Source organism: Habropoda laboriosa, unplaced genomic scaffold (genome assembly GCF_001263275.1).
Source record: "Habropoda laboriosa isolate 0110345459 unplaced genomic scaffold, ASM126327v1 scaffold225, whole genome shotgun sequence".
NCBI lineage: Eukaryota > Metazoa > Arthropoda > Insecta > Hymenoptera > Apidae > Habropoda > Habropoda laboriosa.
Window position 1 is genome coordinate 360,949 of NW_017100368.1, and position 18,674 is coordinate 379,622.

Below are 18,674 nucleotides of genomic sequence, written 5' to 3' on the forward strand. Positions count from 1 at the left end.
GAGCATCGTCTTATAAACAATCTTCATTGTTAAAATTACGCTGCAAGATTGAATTTATCACTAATTACTGAATCACTAATTACTATTTACACTCGTTGAAAAACTATCGAAAACTCGCCGCTTTCATACAAAAAGGCCACCAAAAAAATACATAATCACAAGGACCATTTTGAATCGCGTTTATTTTTGAGCTATCGTACATTATCGCGCGCACTTTTAGCAGGGGGCGCTTCGATATCGATACCATATCGTCGACCGTTGACACAGTTTTTGGATACACAATACACCCGTAGATGGCGCTGCAGGGCCATACGGCGAATTCTATGTTCGCAAACGTGTGCCATGTTAAGGCCGCGTACATTCATGTGTATGCGTTAAAACGAGAACGGGCGAGAAACAACACAGGAGAGAAAGAGGGAGAACAATTCCTCCAGCGATATTTGTTTTTTCCGTGTGTCGCCGCATTCGCGGCATTTATCTGTGTTTCGCGTCGCTCGTCCCTTTTTGTCGGCGACCAAGTCGATTAAGAGGAGATTGCGGAAGGCCGTTGCGGCCCGAATTTCTATCGCGGATGTGCAGTTTTTCTTTGTCAGCGTTACGATGTCGGAGGACGAAGTGCAATCCTTAATCGACGGTATTCTGCCATTCTTGCAGAGCGTGAGTGCCGCAATTTCCTTTCATTTTCCACATTCACGGGTCTCATCGTTTGCCGGACCACTATCGCCTTTCGATTTTTCTTTTCGACGTGCCTCGAGCTATCGAAACGACGTTCCTTTCTCTCTCCTTTCATACTCAGCCACTTTCGGTTTCAACAGACGGCCGGTGAAAAGTGTCAATGCGAGAACACTTAGCGCACATGTCAACCAGATTGCTTACAGATACGGTTATCCAGATTTTATTAGACATATGATGTATCTACATGCCACTAGACAAGATCCGTATGAGTCCTGTTGCGATAGCAAGAAACGAGAAACATCGAATAAAAATCGACCGATATTTTCATCGATACCTATTTTTGGTGCATGCATCACGCTTCGTTAATTCATTCCACAATTCAACTTTTTCTTTTTTTTTGTAACTCGTTTCTGGAGGTAGGAATATTGTGCAGGTTTACGGATCGATCGTGAAATTGATACGTTCCCGCTTTCGTTTGATGGAGATGATTTGGCAGTATTTTAAACGTGAACGATCGAGTCGCGGGAACCATTTAGAATATAATCATGTGATATTTAATACATAAGTTATATGTAATTATGTAGATTGTAGACTTGTAAATGTGTATTTAATTTCGCGCACTTTTATGTTCTTTTTTTTTTTGTAGAATTTCAATGCTCTTTTTCTTTTGCCAGTACAAAGTATTTGTATTTGTTTATATAATACCATTATAAGAAGAACAAAGAGATGCTACTGTTTCAATTAAATTACAATTGATTGTAGATTGAATGGAGGGATCCATGGCTTGCTTTACTATTGACTTTTCATATCGCAGTTACAATGACTGCATTAATGACACGGAATCATGCCAATTTTCAAATTATGCTGTTTCTTGCTCTGTGTAAGTATATTTTATATTACAAATGATTCATCTACTATTTGCTGTTTTATTACATTGTTTTATTTGTGTTACAGTATTATTGGTGTATTTCTCTGAAAGTATCAACGAAGTTGCTGCATCTAACTGGATGTAAGTATCTTATAATGGTAGAAGATTATAATGCAATGAAGTGTTCAAATTGTAAAATATATAATGGTGTAACATTTCACTAGGTTGTTCTCAAGACAGCAGTATTTTGATTCTAATGGTTTCTTCATATCTGTAGTATTTTCTGTGCCTATCTTGATGAATTGTATGATTATGATTGTAAGTAGATAAAAACTAATAAGGTTTAAGATAAACTTGTATATCTTTAATTGCATATATAATTCTCTAATTCTTTTTTCATTGTTCTTTGTTCTTATCTTCAGGCTAGCTGGCTTTACCAATCCGGTCAAATAATGATCAGTTTGAAAAGAGCTCAATTAAGGCAACAAGCAAGAAATCGGGAATTAGATGAGTCTGGGAATGTAAATGAAACTGTTGTGAGAGATAAGCAGGAGTAATATTTCTAGTCAAATGACAAGAAGTGAGAAAAATGAAATATGAAAATGTACACGATTATAAAACAAGCGTCAGCTTGTTCTTACCACAAGTAGCGTGGTATATAATAGCATTAAAAATTTCGGCGAATTTTCAACATAGCACTTTTTTAAAACGCTACTGCCGACATAGTCATTGCTGTAATTCATGTTGAAGTTGACTAGTTACACTGTTGTTAGATTGTACTTCCAATTCCGTGCCGATACTATATTAGAAAATGAATTCGAAATCTTGGAAATAATTTATTTATTCAGAATTAACAGTATACTCCAACATGAGATAGCACGCAGTTTGAAAATTATGAAATGTCATACGATCCTCGAGAGGATATTACTATCTTATATTAAGGTACATTCCGACAGTTCTCCACTTTTATTTTAATATTAAAGTATTCATTACAAAGCAGTGTTCTCAAAACATTACCAATGTACTTATTATTGTAACACATATTGCTTGTTACAAGAAGCTGGTAAAAAAAACGGCATAATTAGATAATAATGGGTCTAGATATACATGTACGACATATGTATGTATGTATGAATGAGTATAAATTTTTCAAAAACGTGATCTTAATAAAAGAATATTACGAATATATTACATTCAAGTAAGCATCGTTTTGTGTTGTATATTTGTGTACATCAACTTCTTGCCGTCGTACTATTTAAAGCGTGACTAATAATAAAGTATTTCTTGTTAAAACTGTTTTATTTTTTCAAACACACCTTCAATTAACTTGACATTCCACTGAAATTCGATGAAACATTGAAAAACCAGTTTTTATGTATCGATGTCTACCAGTCTGCAACGTTATTGGCTGCTTGCAAACACGATTTCGATATATCGAAATATTTTCTAAAATATATATCGCTACTGTATACATAGTACTGTGTAGCAATTTGCACATACAATGCAAGTAGATTAGTGTAAAAAAAATTCTACTGCTTATGCTTTTCTAACGTTGTGACTTAATAATTGTACATCTATGCTTTAATTTCATTATTAAATATGGTGTTTTCACGATCGTCTGTACTACTACGCTTGGCACGCTGCAAAACCGACAAAGCTACAAATCTTATTTCTTCAAATGTTTCAAAAAATTTCAGACTATTTGCACATTCTACAGAAGATACACTAAAAAATGAAATACAAAAGTATACTGTTGAAGACTGTCATTTAACAAAGAACGCTACACCTAATAATACCAGGCACATTGAGAGGTTAACAAAAGATAACGCAAACACTGAGAGTGATAATAATAATACAAACATGCATAATGAACTGCAAATGTCACATAATGTTGAATTATTAGAAAGAAATAACTATATGTTTAGTGATGCTTTAGAAGATATAGATATAAAATTACCAGGACCATTAGATCGATGTACCGAAGACCTTTCTCATATTGTACCTGAGTTAGGACCAACTTATAATTTTGCAAAATATGCAGATCGTTCAAATACCATCCAACAATTAGTCAAACTAGGAGTTGAGCTATACAAATTAGAACGCGACAGAGATGTGATAGAAATGATTCTGAGTCTTGATTTTGACAAACACATGAAACCATACATACAATTTTTACATGATTGTGGTGTAAGCTCTGAAAATCTTGGAAACTTTATCACTAAAAATCCGTACATATTCAAGGAGGACATGGATGACCTTTATACAAGAATAAGATATTTAAAAGCTCATAATTATACTTCAGAAATGATACAAGTGATATTGACTAGACATCCTCCTTGGTTATCTTTCAATACAAGAGAAATAGATACGAGATTGGGTCATTTTCAAGTTACTTTTGAGTTAAGTGGTCATGACGTAAGGTGTTTAACTGTGCACAGTCCGAAACTTATAACATATGACATGGAACGTATAAAATACAGTACCTTTGCTGTAAAAGAAGAAATGTGTTTTAATACACGTGAAATGAGACTAATTTTGCTGAATGCACCTCATGTATGGATCCGTGGTAATTGAAATGAGTACAAATTATAACCCTGGCAATAATGTTAATAGTAAAATATTTATGTAATTTTAATAAGTAAAAAATATTTTTTATTCTAATTTTAGCCAGAAGTAAAGTGGTGGAAACTTTTGATTACCTCCATAATCATATGGAACTACCACATAAACTTATAAGTCAGCAACCAAAGGTCTTACTTTGTAAAAGACCTAGACTTGAGAAAAGAGATCAGTTTTTAGCGTACTTAAAAAGAAACCAGTATGATCCTAAAAAACCCTTATATGTGTCCCCATTAGCTTTAGTTGAAGGTAGTGATACGGATTTTTGTATAAATGTTGCAAAAGCTTCTGTTTCTACTTACAATGAATTTTTAAAGTCCTTTTAATGTATAAAGCAACAACATTTAATATAAATAGAATTGTATCATGATAAATGTTTACATTTTCAGCCTTCCTCTTTGTAGCAGCGTAATCTTTATTTTACTTAAATATTAGATATCCTTACATATTTCTATAGATTTTTATGTACAGCTTTGTATATCTTACACAAAAATGTTTAATCTTTTATGCCAATACCATCTGAGATGATACAAAAAAACCAACAGAGCTTGTATTATTAGACTAGTATTTTTTTTTCTTTAATAATAAACTTGATAAAAGATAAAGCTACTTTACAACACACATGCATAGTTCAAATCATTGTTATCCATTGTAAAAAATATCCTTCAACGTCCTATAATACATTTCGTACCTATTGGCCGATCTAGACTTTAATTATACTTTCCTAGTTCTATCTTCTTCTGTATTGCCCTGACTGAATGATACAACAACGAATCTATCAGTCCCGCAACAGTAAATACGCCACCAATAATTGCACACGCGTTAGTCGCAAAATGGCCGAACGATTTCGCTTTTTCCGTGTATTTTACCATTAATGGGCTTAGCTCGTAATTAAAGAATATTCCAGGCATTCCTAATTCACCGCTAAACAAAGACACTTGTCTTGCGTGTCGAGTTACAGAGAATTGATTCGTTAATAATGTCGAGCCATCGGCACGCACGTACGTTGTAGGTACAATTTTGATGTAATGATAAAACATCGTCGCACCTGAAACAAAAACAACGAAATATTTGCATAGAGCTTCAATTGCGATAACACGTGTACGTGTAGTGAAAAAAAGATTCAACAGTTTCATGTTACAAAAGTGAAAGTGAGAGGTTATTCAAAAAAGCGTAGTCGTGTGAAATATTTGAACATAATTTGAATAGCCCGCCATTACGTGTGACGTCACAAAGACGGAAGCAGAGAAAGTACTCATCGCGCATCGTATACGAAAAAACTAATATGGCGTCTTTCCTATACTACTCTGTTGGAGCAATGTGTTGAAAGAATCGTGCAAAGGATTTATAAGCTATAAAAAACAAAAATCGTAATAAAGCAAAAACGCAGTACACGTTTCAACAGCGGGCACTTAAATCGTGAGTGACATTAATGTTTAAGGACATATTTATGGACTACGAATTTCTTCACATGCAAAACAAAAGCAATTTGTCCGAATTATACCGGGAACAACTGATAGAAGCAATTTTGCAATGCATTATTTATAAGTTACGTGTTAAATGATTGATCATAGGTTAATTCTGCATTGTACATTCGTTCAAAAAAGTTCGCAATTAGTTTTTTGTAACTAAACAGCTGTATAGGAAATAGGTTAACATTGCATGTGTCTTTATCAAAAACTGTATATTCGTAGAATAAAATGCCGGTCGTACCAGGAATGTATCAACAACAAGCTCCTTCATGCTGGGATAGGATGAAATTGGGTTTTATGATTGGATTTTGTGTTGGCATGGCATCTGGTGCTCTGTTTGGGGGATATTCTGCCCTTAGGTATACACTTATTTCCGACGAGTAAATTGACAGGAAGTGTTAAAATAAAAAGGTAATGGAATATTTATTGCCAGATATGGATTAAGAGGAAGGGAACTGATAAACAACGTTGGAAAAGCAATGATTCAAGGAGGTGGAACATTCGGTACATTTATGGCCATAGGAACTGGAATAAGATGCTAGTACTTGAAGACTGTTATCTTTGATGTTTAGGACACAAAGGATTGTAATACTAGAATATTCTGTTAAGTTTATAATAAAAAATTTGTAGGAGCAAGGGCATACCTTCGAACGCAACTACAGTCATGCCATCCATAGGATTTGTTTTTCCTGGAATATTTAGACCAAAACTTAAGTGGCGTATCTTATGGGTCATGTTAAATTGAGTTGATGTATATGGTTGAACATCATGCACTGTAAGAACAATGATAGATATTATATTATTATATAAAAATTTTAGTTCATGTAAAAGGTAGTAATATATTATTTAATTTACCATGTACATGGTTAACAGAGAAGCTATCTCCTGGTGCAATGTGGAAACTTCCTCCAACTCTGTTTACTTCCATATAACCATAGATTTGGCATCCCTGAGTAAAGGCAGTTTTCATCTTTTCTACAGATTTATCATTTTGACATTGTTTTATTATTCCTGGATCTGGAGGGGCCCACTTTTTTTGTCTATAGGCTTCTCTTACATCTTCACAAGTATTACAACACCTGCAGAGTTAATTTAATTGTAATTGGAAAAGTTTATTACAAAATACATTCATACATTTTTGTAATACTCTACTTTGTAGTTTCATTAGCAGCTCCATAGCAATCCCCACATGCTTTAACAGTAGTACTTTCCACTGCCTATGAAAAATTTAATATATGCTTCTGTTAGCAGAACTTAAGAAAATTAAATTGTAAAAACATGTATAAGAATAACAAATAGTTCAATTACCTTTGCTGTTGTTTTGTTAAGTGCTTTTGTGTCAGTAATATCTATAATAAAGTCAAGAAACAAAAAAGTATTCATTTCATCTTATTTGCTTTAAATATTCTCAAGTCTCATTAAGGCAATAAGCTTATACCTGTTCTTTGTGGATCTTCTAATGGTTTCTCATTTAAATCTAAACGTCTCTTAAATATATTGTGCTCTATTTGTAAATGCTGTTCACCTGTTGTGTCCATTGCATCTATTGATAGAACTGCAATGCACTTCATTTAATACATTTGCTACCATGATCTATCACTTGTATGTACAAGATGATATACACTTACGATCACAAGATATTGCAGGAACTATTATATCTAAGTTAATTCTTAACTTTGAACCCCTTGAAGTGTCTACAAATAGTTCCTCACTCAAGGTGGGTGTTAGGTAGTAATTCACTTCAGATAAAAACAATATGCCCATGATAATGGTACTAATAATCGTCACTGAAATCATACACAAGGAATGAACGTAGGTTATAAACTTCATTTACGCTCGACGTCAAATGTAAACAGTAGCCATAGGATAGTAGAAAATTTTAACAAACAAGATACATCAAAATTGAAATGTAGTACTAACAAGTAGTAACGTTAGATAATATTCAATTAAAAAGACCAGGGAACAAAAGGAATCTCCAAAATATGTCAAATATTGTCAAGTATTGAGGTTAAGTGTCTGTTTATCGCGCCACATGATCAAGAAAACAATGTTTGCGAATGCGATTAAAATTATTAAATGTGTTTTTAGTGTTATGACGATCTCAGAAAATAAATGTGTTCGTTAGGAAATATATTACAAGCTGGTAGAACGATAGAACCGATAGGCGGTACTTGTGTTAATTTTGACAAGTGAAACGCTTTACCGACAGCACCACTGAAAGTTCGCACGAGAATATCCGCCTCCTCGCGCACCTTTGGGTGCACATCTAATTGTCGTAATATTTGCATTGTTCTATCAATAAAATAAACTCGTTAACACGGATGGAACCGTGGCCGAACTGCGCTCGGCTTGCTAACTTTTCCCGCAACTCATATGTGACAACGCGACAAATCCGGAAACGTGGCAGGCGGCAGAACCCTATTGGTCGTTCCCGATGCATAAGTTGCATTTGTCGACCAATCGTTTTTCGGATTCCTTCATTAAATTCATTTAAATTTGTTTATTCTTAAGGAGTTCAGGTTACAAACGAATAATCCTTTTTAGGTTGTTATAAAAAGTGCATGGAATTAACTTTTTTATGATCAAATTACTTTCTTTAAGAATTTCTTATTTATCAGTCGATAATCGATACTAAATTGAGATTAATTTTTGTTCGAGTATTCAAGAGGAACATATGCGTCTCATTACTCACGAAAGGGTTAAACGTACGGTATCTCATGTTACGATCATTAGATAAAAGAATTGTAGGTGCAAATATTGTTATCTAATAGTCTTTAGAACTATTTTGACAGTTGCGTTACATTGTTCAAATATTAAAATAACGATATATTTCCTAACCTTCAAATTGTACAAATACTTGTAAATTACAAAATTCTCAAATATTGAAAGCAAAAAAGTGGGACACAATTGTAAAAAATTCAATTGTTCGTTTCAAGAAATATCACCATTGCGATACTTGATAACGAATGATAATCGTGTCGATAAATCAACGGTAAAATAAGATTGTGATAAAGGAGTTGATGGTAAGGTTAGTAGTGATTTGTATTCATAACAAACGCTCGATAAACTTTATTTTTTCGTGTATTACGTGGCACGATCGGGAATGCTCCCAATCAGACACACATACAGCGATGGCTGTGTCCACGTGTGCATATACGTGTCAGAGTATTAGAAAAAACGTGTTATTAGTCGCGCCTTACGTAAAACTCTCGAGTATAAGAGAATATCTCGTCTCGACATAGTAGGTCTTCGCCGCAAGCCGGTTAAAGGGCTGCGCTATTAAGGCACTCTATGCCAGGAATATATTCAGCGTGCACGAGCGATGCAAAACAGGATCCATGAAGTACATAATGTATAATACGCGTATATAATATATACGGGGTGTTGCGTAACTAATGGTACAACTGTGAAGATTGTGATTCTGAAAATATGGAATAAAATTTTATTATAAAAAGCATAGTTTTGAAGAAAACAGCGGCAATGCCATACTTCGCAAAAAAGAAAAAGAAGAAGAAATAGTCTACGCAGAAGAGAGAAGTTAATATTTGAATTCAGTTTTCTCAAAAATTAAGCTTCTTATAACAAAATTTTATTCCATACTTTCGGTTTACTTTTCGGTTTATTCCATACTTCACGGTTGTACTAGTAATTATGGAACACTCTGTATAATTATATTATATATTATACAGGGTGTTCTAATATATTGGTGTGAAATTGAAACAGCGTATTCAAGAGGTGAAATAGATGAGAGAAGTTCATATGAAACCGTGTTTGCGTTCGTATAAACGCTTTTCATTTATTTCATACACCGAATGCGCTGTACGAATTTATCAGTAACCTATTGAAATATCCTGTATTACAGTTATCTCTATAAAAGAAACAAAAGTACATACTACGACAAATGGTAAATAAACGTACGTACACGTAAAGTATGCAGGCTCGTGGTTGTATAAATTAAAACTAGGCGTATCCTAAAAGTAATTGGACGGCGGTCTAATGCTTACTTTAATCGACCCGTTCATTAATCTTTGTCAATAATGAGGAATGTACATGAGAATATTCTGCGAAATTATACTATGTAATTCGTGTGGAGGAATAATTGTGTTAGCGCAAAGCGTACCTAATTCCCTACCGTGTCACACTTTTTTCATTTTTTACAAAATCGTGATACTTTGTTATCTCGCGTGTGTGCAATTATAATCGAAATTTAGCAAACGAACGGATCGTTTTGTAAACCTAAAACAAAATTAACGTAAATGCTACTTGATTGTACTTACTAGAAACGGCGTTGAAACGCGAGACGCTTGCCTCCCGCTGGCCCTCATAGCCCGAGTATTTCTCTAATCGCAAGTAGAGGATGTCGACGTTATTTTGGAAACAGAACTGCTCGCTCGTTCGAAGAAATCACGCGTATACTCGTCGTCGAACTCGTGTCAAGTGCGTCGTTAACTTCAAAGTATCTATACATTCGAACGGGACGCGATGTACGCAACACGTTAAAAAAACATTGTATACACGTAGTACGAGCATAAAACTGTTGTATTGCACGACGGTACTATAAATACGGTCGTAATAACGATGCACTCGACTTGTACGAAGGTCGATATTTTCTGTTCTCCAACGGGCGTTAAACGCGTTAATTACCTGTTTCGACTGTGATGTCCGGAATAGGGCTGTTAAACTTCGAATAGTCGAATTATTCAAATAATTCGGATAATTTCGAATACGAACGCTTTACTCAAATAATTCGGATAATTTCGAGTAGGAACTCTTTATTCCGATAATTCGGATAATTTCGAATACGAACTCTTTATTCAAATAATTCGGATAATTTCGAGTAGGAACTCTTTATTCCGATAATTCGGATAATTTCGAATACGAACTCTTTATTCAAATAATTCGGATAATTTCGAATATGAACTCTTTATTCGGATAATTCGAATAATTTGGATAATTTCGAATACGAACTCTTTATTCAAATAATTCGGATAATTTCGAGTAGGAACTCTTTATTCCGATAATTCGGATAATTTCGAATACGAACTCTGTACTCAAATAATTCGGATAATATCGAATATGAACTCTTTATTCGGATAATTCGAATAATTTGGATAATTTCGAATACGAACTCTTTATTCAAATAATTCGGATAATTTCGAGTACGAACTCTTTACTCGGATAATTCAGATAATTTCGAATACGAACTCTTTACTCAAATAATTCGGATAATTTCGAGTACGAACTCTTTACTCGGATAATTCAGATAATTTCGTATACGAACTCTTTATTCTGATAATACGAGTAATTTGGATAATTTGGATATTTCAAATATTCGAAACGTTTGAATTGATTGTGTCGAACATTTCGAATACCCGAGTATTCGAATACGTAATTTTGAGAAGACAAGCCACATTCAGTGCTACGGGTTTGAGATATATATATTCCTAAGGCATTGGTCGTAATCAGTAGCTCGTTAGCGATATGATTGATGTATCGTTATGTGTATGCATTGACAAATTATAGTCTAATTTACAAACGATTGCCTCCATTTCGAGGCGAGCTGTGATCCATAAACGATTTTATGGGACTGTAATATTTCAGCCACTCAGAAGCCGAAATGATTAACTCGACTTTTTAAAATTCTTCCAATTTTAGTATCAAAGCATATTAAGTTTAGCGCTTAATTCTTCAAAAATAAAAAAAAATTTAATAAATCTAATTCGACGGAGTTAGTCACTTTAGTTTCTAAGCGACTCATTTGTGTTACTTCCTTCGTTGCTGAAACGTTATTTTCCGAAATTTACAGAGTATTGTTCGCTTTGTGGACGCCTCCTTAACCATTAATAATAAGAATAATATTAACGCTAATTAAGTGGCATTTCATGTGGAATATTCGAATATTCGAAATGTACAAAATATTCGGTACAATTTGAAATTCAAACACTTGAAATATTCGAAGTACCCGAATTATTCGAATATCCGAGTTATCTAAATAGCTGAACTATTCAAAGTTGAAATCGGAATTCTACCGGTATTCGAGTCGTTCGAATTATTCGAATAGTTCAATTGTTCCAAGTTGAAATCCGTATTCTACTGGTGTTCGAGTATTCGAATATTCGGATTAAGAACCCTAGTCCGGAATCGTTCGCTTCTTAAAGTAGTTTGAATTGTTTTTAATAGATCCAGTTCACTGGAACCCATTGGTGTTCGGTGGCCAACGCGTCCAACGCGGCTATCACTTGTCTGAACGTGTTGTCGAAGTCCTCGTTCACGATCACCAGGTCGATGTATTTCTCGTAGGCACGCTGTAAAGCCGCTGATTCTTCTAACGTGGCCTTTAGATCGTCCTCCTGGTTTATGGAAAGTAGATTTAGCTCATCTCGCGAGGTTCAAAAATGAATTTCATTGGTGCTTCCGACTGACGTGAGGACATGTAATTTTCGATACTATCGTGATTGTTAATACGTTTGAAGATGCTTCTTAGAATTGTTGTGTGTAACGTCGTACTATTTTGTACAGTGGGAAATTTCTAGCAATTACACTACATGTCTGCAAACGAACACGCTACGATATATAAGGGAACGGATGAAATGCATGCAATACAAACCTCGTACAACGACGCAAGGGACTCCAACGTTCTGGCTCTTCTCGAGCTGTACCTGATGGAACTCTGGCGGTCAAACTAGCAAAAGCCAACATCAAATACATACGAAATATTAAATAAAGAATACTACGTAAAATTGGAGGAGAGGGGATCTCATGGCGGGCATTATGTAAAAATGATCGAATATCGATGTAAAGCTGAAGTAAGGAGGATTATTCAGATGAATTTTATGCAAGAATTCTCCTTGAGGGAGAAACAAATATGATTGGATCTGTGTAATCGAACGAAAGTGCATGCGATACATTTACAGTAGGCAAATTATACGTATTTACACGAAGACGGCAAACAGACTGGCAGGCAGGGGTTCGAAAGGCTGCATCGTAAAAGATTTGATGGTTGTGTTTGTTTTAAACGCGGCAGAAGCCGCGGTATACGTTTCATCTTTACACAAATTTCGTTTCGTCGTAAATGGATTTGTTGTTCTCTTCTCTCTTTTTTTTTTTTTTAAATTCCCAGGACTTCGCCAATCGATTAAATATATCCCAACAAGTAGTGTCGAGTAAATCTTATCAGAGTGAACGATAAACCACGTCGTAATAAAGTTACGTTGAAATTAAAATGTCTTTCTTTTCTCTTTTGCAAAAATTTGTTTCACATTTTAAAATAAATAAATAAGAATATGAGTAATGAAACACTTGCTAAAGGTACAGAAACTTTCATTCATAGAACACAGTTGCATATTGTTCATATCGAGAACGAAAACGAATACTTCTGAATATTGAGGAAAATAGAAAGGGGATACAACTGCCATGTGTGTCGTAATTACCGTCAAATTTCGACTGCTCGCTCTTGTGGATCTCCCTAAATCGTACAACCACTTCAATTGTTCCATTCCTGGCGCCGCTATGAAGATCACATACGGCATGAATTCCGTGCTATTGTGAAGAATCTTCAGAGCAGCTGGACTGCAGTCCAAAACGCACATTCTCCCAGCTCTAATCAATTCCCGCACTGAGTCCAATTTTGTGCCGTACAAATGGCCACCGTGTTCACCGTACTCGAGGTATCTGTGTTCTCTGATGTCGGTTTCCATGGAATCTCGATCGGTGAACCAGTAACTTTTGCCGTCTTCTTCGAGTACTCTGGGTGGTCTCGAAGTGTCTGAAAAAGGAACGTCATTTTTGCAACTATTGAATAAATAACTGTGCTAAGAATTATTTGGACAAGTAGACTCTAGCATGACTGAGAAAAAGGCCTCACAAAGACTTTACAAATGCCTCGTAATGTATATTCCTATCGGTTAGATATGTCACTGGCCTCAAGATCCTCACAGAGGCCTCACAGAGACCACACAACGGTCTGGTAATGTACTTTCCTATCGATTAAATATCGTATGTCACTGTACTCAAGATCTGAGAGAGGCCTCACAGAGGCCTCATAGAGGCCTTTCAGAGACCTTACAATGTACATTCCCATCGACTAAATATGTCACTGTGCCCAAGATCCCACGATACATTAAGATTACGAAACTTACATGGAACAATGGTACCAAACTTCTCAGGATCGCTGTTTATCAGCCTGTTCTTCAGTGTCCTGCGACCAACGCCTCTTGGACCAACCAAGGCCAAGGTTTTACGTCTGAACGGCGGCATTCTGGCTACCTCTTCGTACAACAACAATTCTGCACCGTCGAATTCGCCGTTGGACTTCGACTGGTACATCTTCCTCTTCTTCTTTTTCGAAATTCTGGTCCCACAGATGCTTATTTTGTGCACAAAGTCAGCTTCCGGAGGGACGAATGCTTTCCTCCGTTCTTCTAATTCCAATGATGGAACCAGACCAGGTGGACCCAGGCCTTCACCTTCGATTTTTCGAGCCTGCCACCAGTTTGGATCTGCTTGGTCCACGATTTGCAGCACGTCGCCTTTTTGGAAAGGAAGTCCAATCTCTCTGCAGGGTAAGAGAGTGTCCTCTTCTGGCTCGTAGTCGAAGAGCGCCCTCATGTAACACTGTGTAAGAATGTTAGGCGGCAGAAAAGTTCGACACATAGAATGAAATAGGATAATTATAATATACAGGGTGATTCGTTTAATTTGACGGCTTGAAATTACTTTACTAGCTATACGAAAGTGTATGAAGCAAAAATTGTGATTTCAAGGTGGACATACGAAAGAACGATCAGCTTCTTCCCTGCATTGTTTATACGTAAAATATTGAAGATCAACTTAATTTTTTTTTTTCAACGGAGCACCTTATACGTTCTTTACGGAAATTAAAAAGGCATTAAAAACTGAGTAAACAAGTATTAATTTTACGACCTCGCTATATCGATTTCACCGACTCTTACTCTTGTATGAAACATCTATTTTGAAAAATGCTATCGTTCTCACACACTGTATATAAAAAATGAATTTTGTAGTGTTTGAGAAAATAGAGAAAATTATGTTGGTTTCGTTTCTTCAGATAAATTTTGATATTTTTAATATTATTTTCTCCATGCTTCATCCTTTTGCATTTGCCCACGCTGTATACTATTTTTCTCCCCGATTTATATTTTTCATCTACCTACTCTTTATCTCTGTTTTGGTAACAGTAATTTTTGAAGCACCGATTGTTTCTCTAACGTAGTTCTTACGTCTATTTTCATGTTTGCGCTGCCATTTTCTCCGTATCGTACGTCCAACATTTTTCATCGGATATTTACCGTGAGAATCGATAACACAGACGGTTTCAAGTCTGTAGACAAGTGTTTTCCAATGGGTTTCCCATTCACGATTCGCCTTATCATTTATTTACACAGGGAACGCACGAGCGAACGAGAGACACAAAATTCTACCCATCGAGTTCTGTTTCCAGTCTTTTATATTTAGAACGAGACTTCCACGCCAAGTTCTACGCAGAACAAATTTTATCAACCGAACCAGTCAAATCTTATAGTCAGAATTTAATAGCGTTAAGTGTTTGACTGTTGAAAGGTCGCCGGAACCTGCAACCGCGTATTCGAAATAGACGCCGTAGAATTGCCTCGTAAAAGTTTCAAGGGAACCATCCAACATATTTTTGTACCATCATTTTTTCTCGACTCAATTATTCAACATTTTTTGCTTTAATTTTCTACGGAAGAAATAATTCAACGGCAATTATAATTGAATTTTCCCTTGAATTTCTCTCGATAAGGAATGTTAAAGTTCCTATATTCTTCGGAGTCCATTGTTATTCAAATTATGAACTCCAAAAATTTTTTTTACCACATTTACCAAAATTACACTAAACAAATTACATTCAACGACATTTATATTCGAATTTTCATTCAAATTTTACTCAACGAGGAATACTAAAATTTCTGTATTTTTCAGAGTCCATCATTACCCAAATTGCAAAGTCAAAAAATTACATTCAGTGACATTTATACTCGAATATTCATTCAAATTTTACTCAACGAGGAATACTGAAATTTCTATATTTTTCAGAGTCCATCATTACCCAAATTGCAAAGTCAAAAAATTACATTCAGTGACATTTATACTCGAACATTCACTCAAATTTTACTCAACGAGGAATACTGAAATTTCTATATTTTTCAGAGTCTATCATTACCCGAATTGCAAAGTAAAAAAATTTTTCTAAATTTCTTCAGCATATTTACCCAAATTGCAGCTAACTTACCGTGGATTTCACAGGTCGATTGCCATCGCTGGCGACTCCAGGCGCCAATTTCAGCGTCAAATTCTCCTTCGCGTCGTGAATGGCTTCCTGAAGCTCATCAGGATTATGAACATTCTTTCCGTTCACCTCAAGTATCACCTCACCGATCCTCAAGAGTCCCTGGCGGGCAGCTGTGCTTCCGCCTAGGATCCTGGCGATGATCAAGTTGCCCGATTCGTCGACTTGCACTGTCAGCCCCTGTGCAAAGACGAGTCAATGAAAATAAACTTCCGTGTTTCCGTTGAAACGTGACTTGGTTCACCATTAGTACATTTGGGGAACAATCGACGATTCTCTCTTATCCTCCTCTGTTCGTTCCATTTTTCTTCGTCCGTTTTCACGATGCAGTTTGTTTGAACAGAATCACTGTTTCCGTTTCATTGTAAACGAACATTGTGGAAGAGAGTATTCTTATTATATTTTTGCTACAGTGTGTAGTAGTGTTTGCTTTAAATTTAATTTCAATTAATTATTTATCGAGTAGAATTTCTTTTCTCTTTCGAAGCAGCAAGATCGTGAATTTTGAAATGATTTATGCTTCGGAATTTTCGCGTGTTTTCATTCGAATCTTAAGATTACCAAGACTTTATGGAGAAGGAAAATAATGAATTCAACGTTAAGTTTGATTGGTTCTTGTCTCTGGTTTGAAAGGAACGTGCCAGATTCTCTGCGTAGAGGCCACGTGGCTCCGAATCGTGCGGATAATAAACGTTCGGAATTATTTATGAACTGCGAGTGGCATTTCCGTCTTTTCTTCGTTGGCGAGCGCGTTAAATCCGATTCAGAATAGGAATTCTCTCACGTGATGGAATGGTAAACCTCTGAAGCTAGATTCACGATCGAGAAAGTCTTCGTGAATGGTTATTTCTTTGTTGATCGACGAACGTGCCGGCTCGTGTACACCACTTTCTTCAGTTTGTTAAAGAACGAATAGGGAAACACAGCGAGACAAACATCCTTTGAATATATAATACGAGAAGGGACTTCTCGACAACTGTGTTTCCCTGGAACTCGATTGGCATCTTTGAATTAAAAAAAAAAAAATCAACCCTCGAAGATTCCTCAGACAATCCTCAAAAATAATCCTCAGAGATTCTTTCTCATAAGAAGTCTTCGAGTCTTTAAATAATTATTCAAATGTTCAAAAATTCATTCCACAAATGAATTGAAGTTAATAATTTACTCCTTCTATAATACAAATCTCCAATGATCCACAAAATTTACAAAACTAATTTTCACACTTGTTCGTACCCAAAAAAAAAAATACAATTACGTCTAATCTTCACATAACACAGAACCTTGAGGACAAAATTTGAGAAATGCAAGAACCCTCATATAACACAACGCTTTGAGGACATTATCTTAGAATTGCGAAGAACCTTTCATTACACAATATTTTGAGGACATTATCTGAGAATTGCAAGAACCCTCATATAACGTATTACTTTGAGGGCATGATCTGGAAATTGTGACAACCCCCAGCACGAAACTTTGAGGATGTGATCTCAGAATTGCCAAAATCTTCATATAACACAGTACCTTGAGGACAAAATTTGAGAAATGCAAGAACCCTCATATAACACAACACTTTGAGGACATTATCTCAGAATTGCGAAGAACCTTTCATCACACAATACTTTGAGGGCATCATCTCAGAATTTCGATGAACCTTACAGCACACAATACTTTGAGGATATGATCTGAGCATTGCAAGAACCCTCATATAACGTGTTACTTTGAGGGCATGATCTGGAAATTGCGACAACCCCCAGCACGAAACTTTGAGGACGTGATCTCAGAATTGCCAGAATCTTCATATAACACAGTACCTAGAGGACAAAATTTGAGAAATGCAAGAACCCTCATATAACACAACACTTTGAGGACATTATCTCAGAATTGCGAAGAACCTTTCATCACACAATACTTTGAGGACGTGATCTGAGAATTGCCAGAATCCTCATATAACACAGTACCTTGAGGACAAAATTTTGAGAAATGCAAGAACCTTCATATAACACAACGCTTTGAGGACATTATCTTAGAATTTCGAAGAACCTTTCATCACACAATACTTTGAGGATATGATCTGAGCATTGCAAGAACCCTCATATAACGTATTACTTTGAGGGCATGATCTGGAAATTGCGACAACCCCCAGCACGAAACTTTGAGGACGTGATCTCAGAATTGCCAGAATCCTCATATAACACAGTACCTTGAGGACAAAATTTGAGAAATGCAAGAACCCTCATATAACACAACACTTTGAGGACATTATCTCAGAATTGCGAAGAACCTTTCATCACACAATACTTTGAGGATATGATCTGAGCATTGCAAGAACCCTCATATAACGTATTACTTTGAGGGCATGATCTGGAAATTGCGACAACCCTCATACAGCACGAAACTTTGAGGGCGTGATCCGAGAATTGCCAGAATCCTCATACAACACAGTCCTTTGAGGACATGATCTGAGAATTATGAGAACCTTCATATAACACGAAACTTTGGGTGATTTTCTCGAATAAGGTTTTGTTTAACATAGTTTCCTTATAAAACGGTTTCGTTTGACACAGTACGAATTTACGTGATATAAAAGGGTTACTATATCAAATAACTCTCACCAGAGGTTCGTCAGGTTGCCTTCTGAGGCCGACCATTCTGACAGCCTCTGTCCTCTCGTTAGTTGGCATCGTTGGTAACGGTTGTTCCGTCTTCGATGGCG

General features: G+C 35.8%; 5 protein-coding genes across 6 annotated transcripts in view; 3 read left to right on the forward strand and 2 right to left on the reverse strand.

Moving 5' to 3' along the window:
- The first annotated feature begins 600 nt into the window (after positions 1-600).
- Positions 601-2,341, forward strand: LOC108574754 (transmembrane protein 18). The gene is made up of 5 exons (XM_017937394.1): positions 601-657; positions 1,438-1,555; positions 1,630-1,684; positions 1,768-1,861; positions 1,966-2,341. The coding sequence occupies exons 1-5, from the start codon at positions 601-603 to the stop codon at positions 2,098-2,100; spliced, it is 459 nt and encodes a 152-aa protein (XP_017792883.1). The 3' UTR covers positions 2,101-2,341.
- A 667-nt stretch (positions 2,342-3,008) lies between these two features.
- On the forward strand, positions 3,009-4,721 carry LOC108574755 (transcription termination factor 3, mitochondrial). Its single transcript, XM_017937396.1, has 2 exons — positions 3,009-4,109; positions 4,211-4,721. The coding sequence occupies exons 1-2, from the start codon at positions 3,143-3,145 to the stop codon at positions 4,486-4,488; spliced, it is 1,245 nt and encodes a 414-aa protein (XP_017792885.1). The 5' UTR covers positions 3,009-3,142; the 3' UTR covers positions 4,489-4,721.
- A 143-nt stretch (positions 4,722-4,864) lies between these two features.
- LOC108574751 (endoplasmic reticulum-Golgi intermediate compartment protein 3) lies at positions 4,865-7,922 on the reverse strand. The gene is made up of 8 exons (XM_017937390.1): positions 7,838-7,922; positions 7,263-7,421; positions 7,073-7,189; positions 6,943-6,983; positions 6,787-6,851; positions 6,490-6,713; positions 6,279-6,407; positions 4,865-5,210 (listed from the first exon to the last, which is right to left on the reverse strand). The coding sequence occupies exons 1-8, from the start codon at positions 7,920-7,922 to the stop codon at positions 4,873-4,875; spliced, it is 1,158 nt and encodes a 385-aa protein (XP_017792879.1). The 3' UTR covers positions 4,865-4,872.
- On the forward strand, positions 5,504-6,248 carry LOC108574752 (reactive oxygen species modulator 1). 2 transcript variants are annotated; one of them, XM_017937391.1, is made up of 3 exons: positions 5,504-5,581; positions 5,857-5,993; positions 6,068-6,176. In XM_017937391.1, the coding sequence occupies exons 2-3, from the start codon at positions 5,863-5,865 to the stop codon at positions 6,174-6,176; spliced, it is 240 nt and encodes a 79-aa protein (XP_017792880.1). In that variant the 5' UTR covers positions 5,504-5,581; positions 5,857-5,862. The 2 variants fall into 2 exon arrangements, with proteins under 2 accessions (XP_017792880.1, XP_017792881.1); XM_017937392.1 differs by lacking the exon at positions 5,504-5,581 and having other exon boundaries at positions 5,863-5,993; positions 6,068-6,248.
- Positions 7,923-11,773: 3,851 nt separating the features above from the next.
- LOC108574746 (MAGUK p55 subfamily member 6) overlaps positions 11,774-18,674 on the reverse strand; it is a 29,456-nt gene continuing 22,555 nt past the window's right edge. Inside the window, 6 exon segments of the mRNA XM_017937381.1 lie at positions 11,774-11,984; positions 12,242-12,316; positions 13,065-13,399; positions 13,773-14,247; positions 15,905-16,141; positions 18,574-18,674. The exon segment at positions 18,574-18,674 is cut by the window's right edge and continues 30 nt beyond it. Coding sequence (XP_017792870.1) covers positions 11,808-11,984; positions 12,242-12,316; positions 13,065-13,399; positions 13,773-14,247; positions 15,905-16,141; positions 18,574-18,674 — 1,400 coding nt within the window. The 3' untranslated portion in view covers positions 11,774-11,807.

Bases quoted from the DNA above. Each gene is read 5' to 3' on its own strand.
- LOC108574752 (XM_017937391.1), top strand. From the start codon at position 5,863: ATGCCGGTCGTACCAGGAATGTATCAACAACAAGCTCCTTCATGCTGG. The intron at 5,994-6,067 runs GTATACACTTAT...ATTTATTGCCAG, and splicing joins GGGGGATATTCTGCCCTTAG to ATATGGATTAAGAGGAAGGG.
- LOC108574751 (XM_017937390.1), bottom strand. From the start codon at position 7,922: ATGCAAATATTACGACAATTAGATGTGCACCCAAAGGTGCGCGAGGAG. The intron at 6,984-7,072 runs GTATAAGCTTAT...ACTTTATTATAG, and splicing joins AGAAGATCCACAAAGAACAG to ATATTACTGACACAAAAGCA. The intron at 6,852-6,942 runs GTAATTGAACTA...AATTTTTCATAG, and splicing joins TTAACAAAACAACAGCAAAG to GCAGTGGAAAGTACTACTGT.
- LOC108574755 (XM_017937396.1), top strand. From the start codon at position 3,143: ATGGTGTTTTCACGATCGTCTGTACTACTACGCTTGGCACGCTGCAAA. The intron at 4,110-4,210 runs GTAATTGAAATG...TTCTAATTTTAG, and splicing joins ACCTCATGTATGGATCCGTG to CCAGAAGTAAAGTGGTGGAA.
- LOC108574754 (XM_017937394.1), top strand. From the start codon at position 601: ATGTCGGAGGACGAAGTGCAATCCTTAATCGACGGTATTCTGCCATTC. The intron at 658-1,437 runs GTGAGTGCCGCA...AATTGATTGTAG, and splicing joins TTCTGCCATTCTTGCAGAGC to ATTGAATGGAGGGATCCATG. The intron at 1,862-1,965 runs GTAAGTAGATAA...TCTTATCTTCAG, and splicing joins TGAATTGTATGATTATGATT to GCTAGCTGGCTTTACCAATC.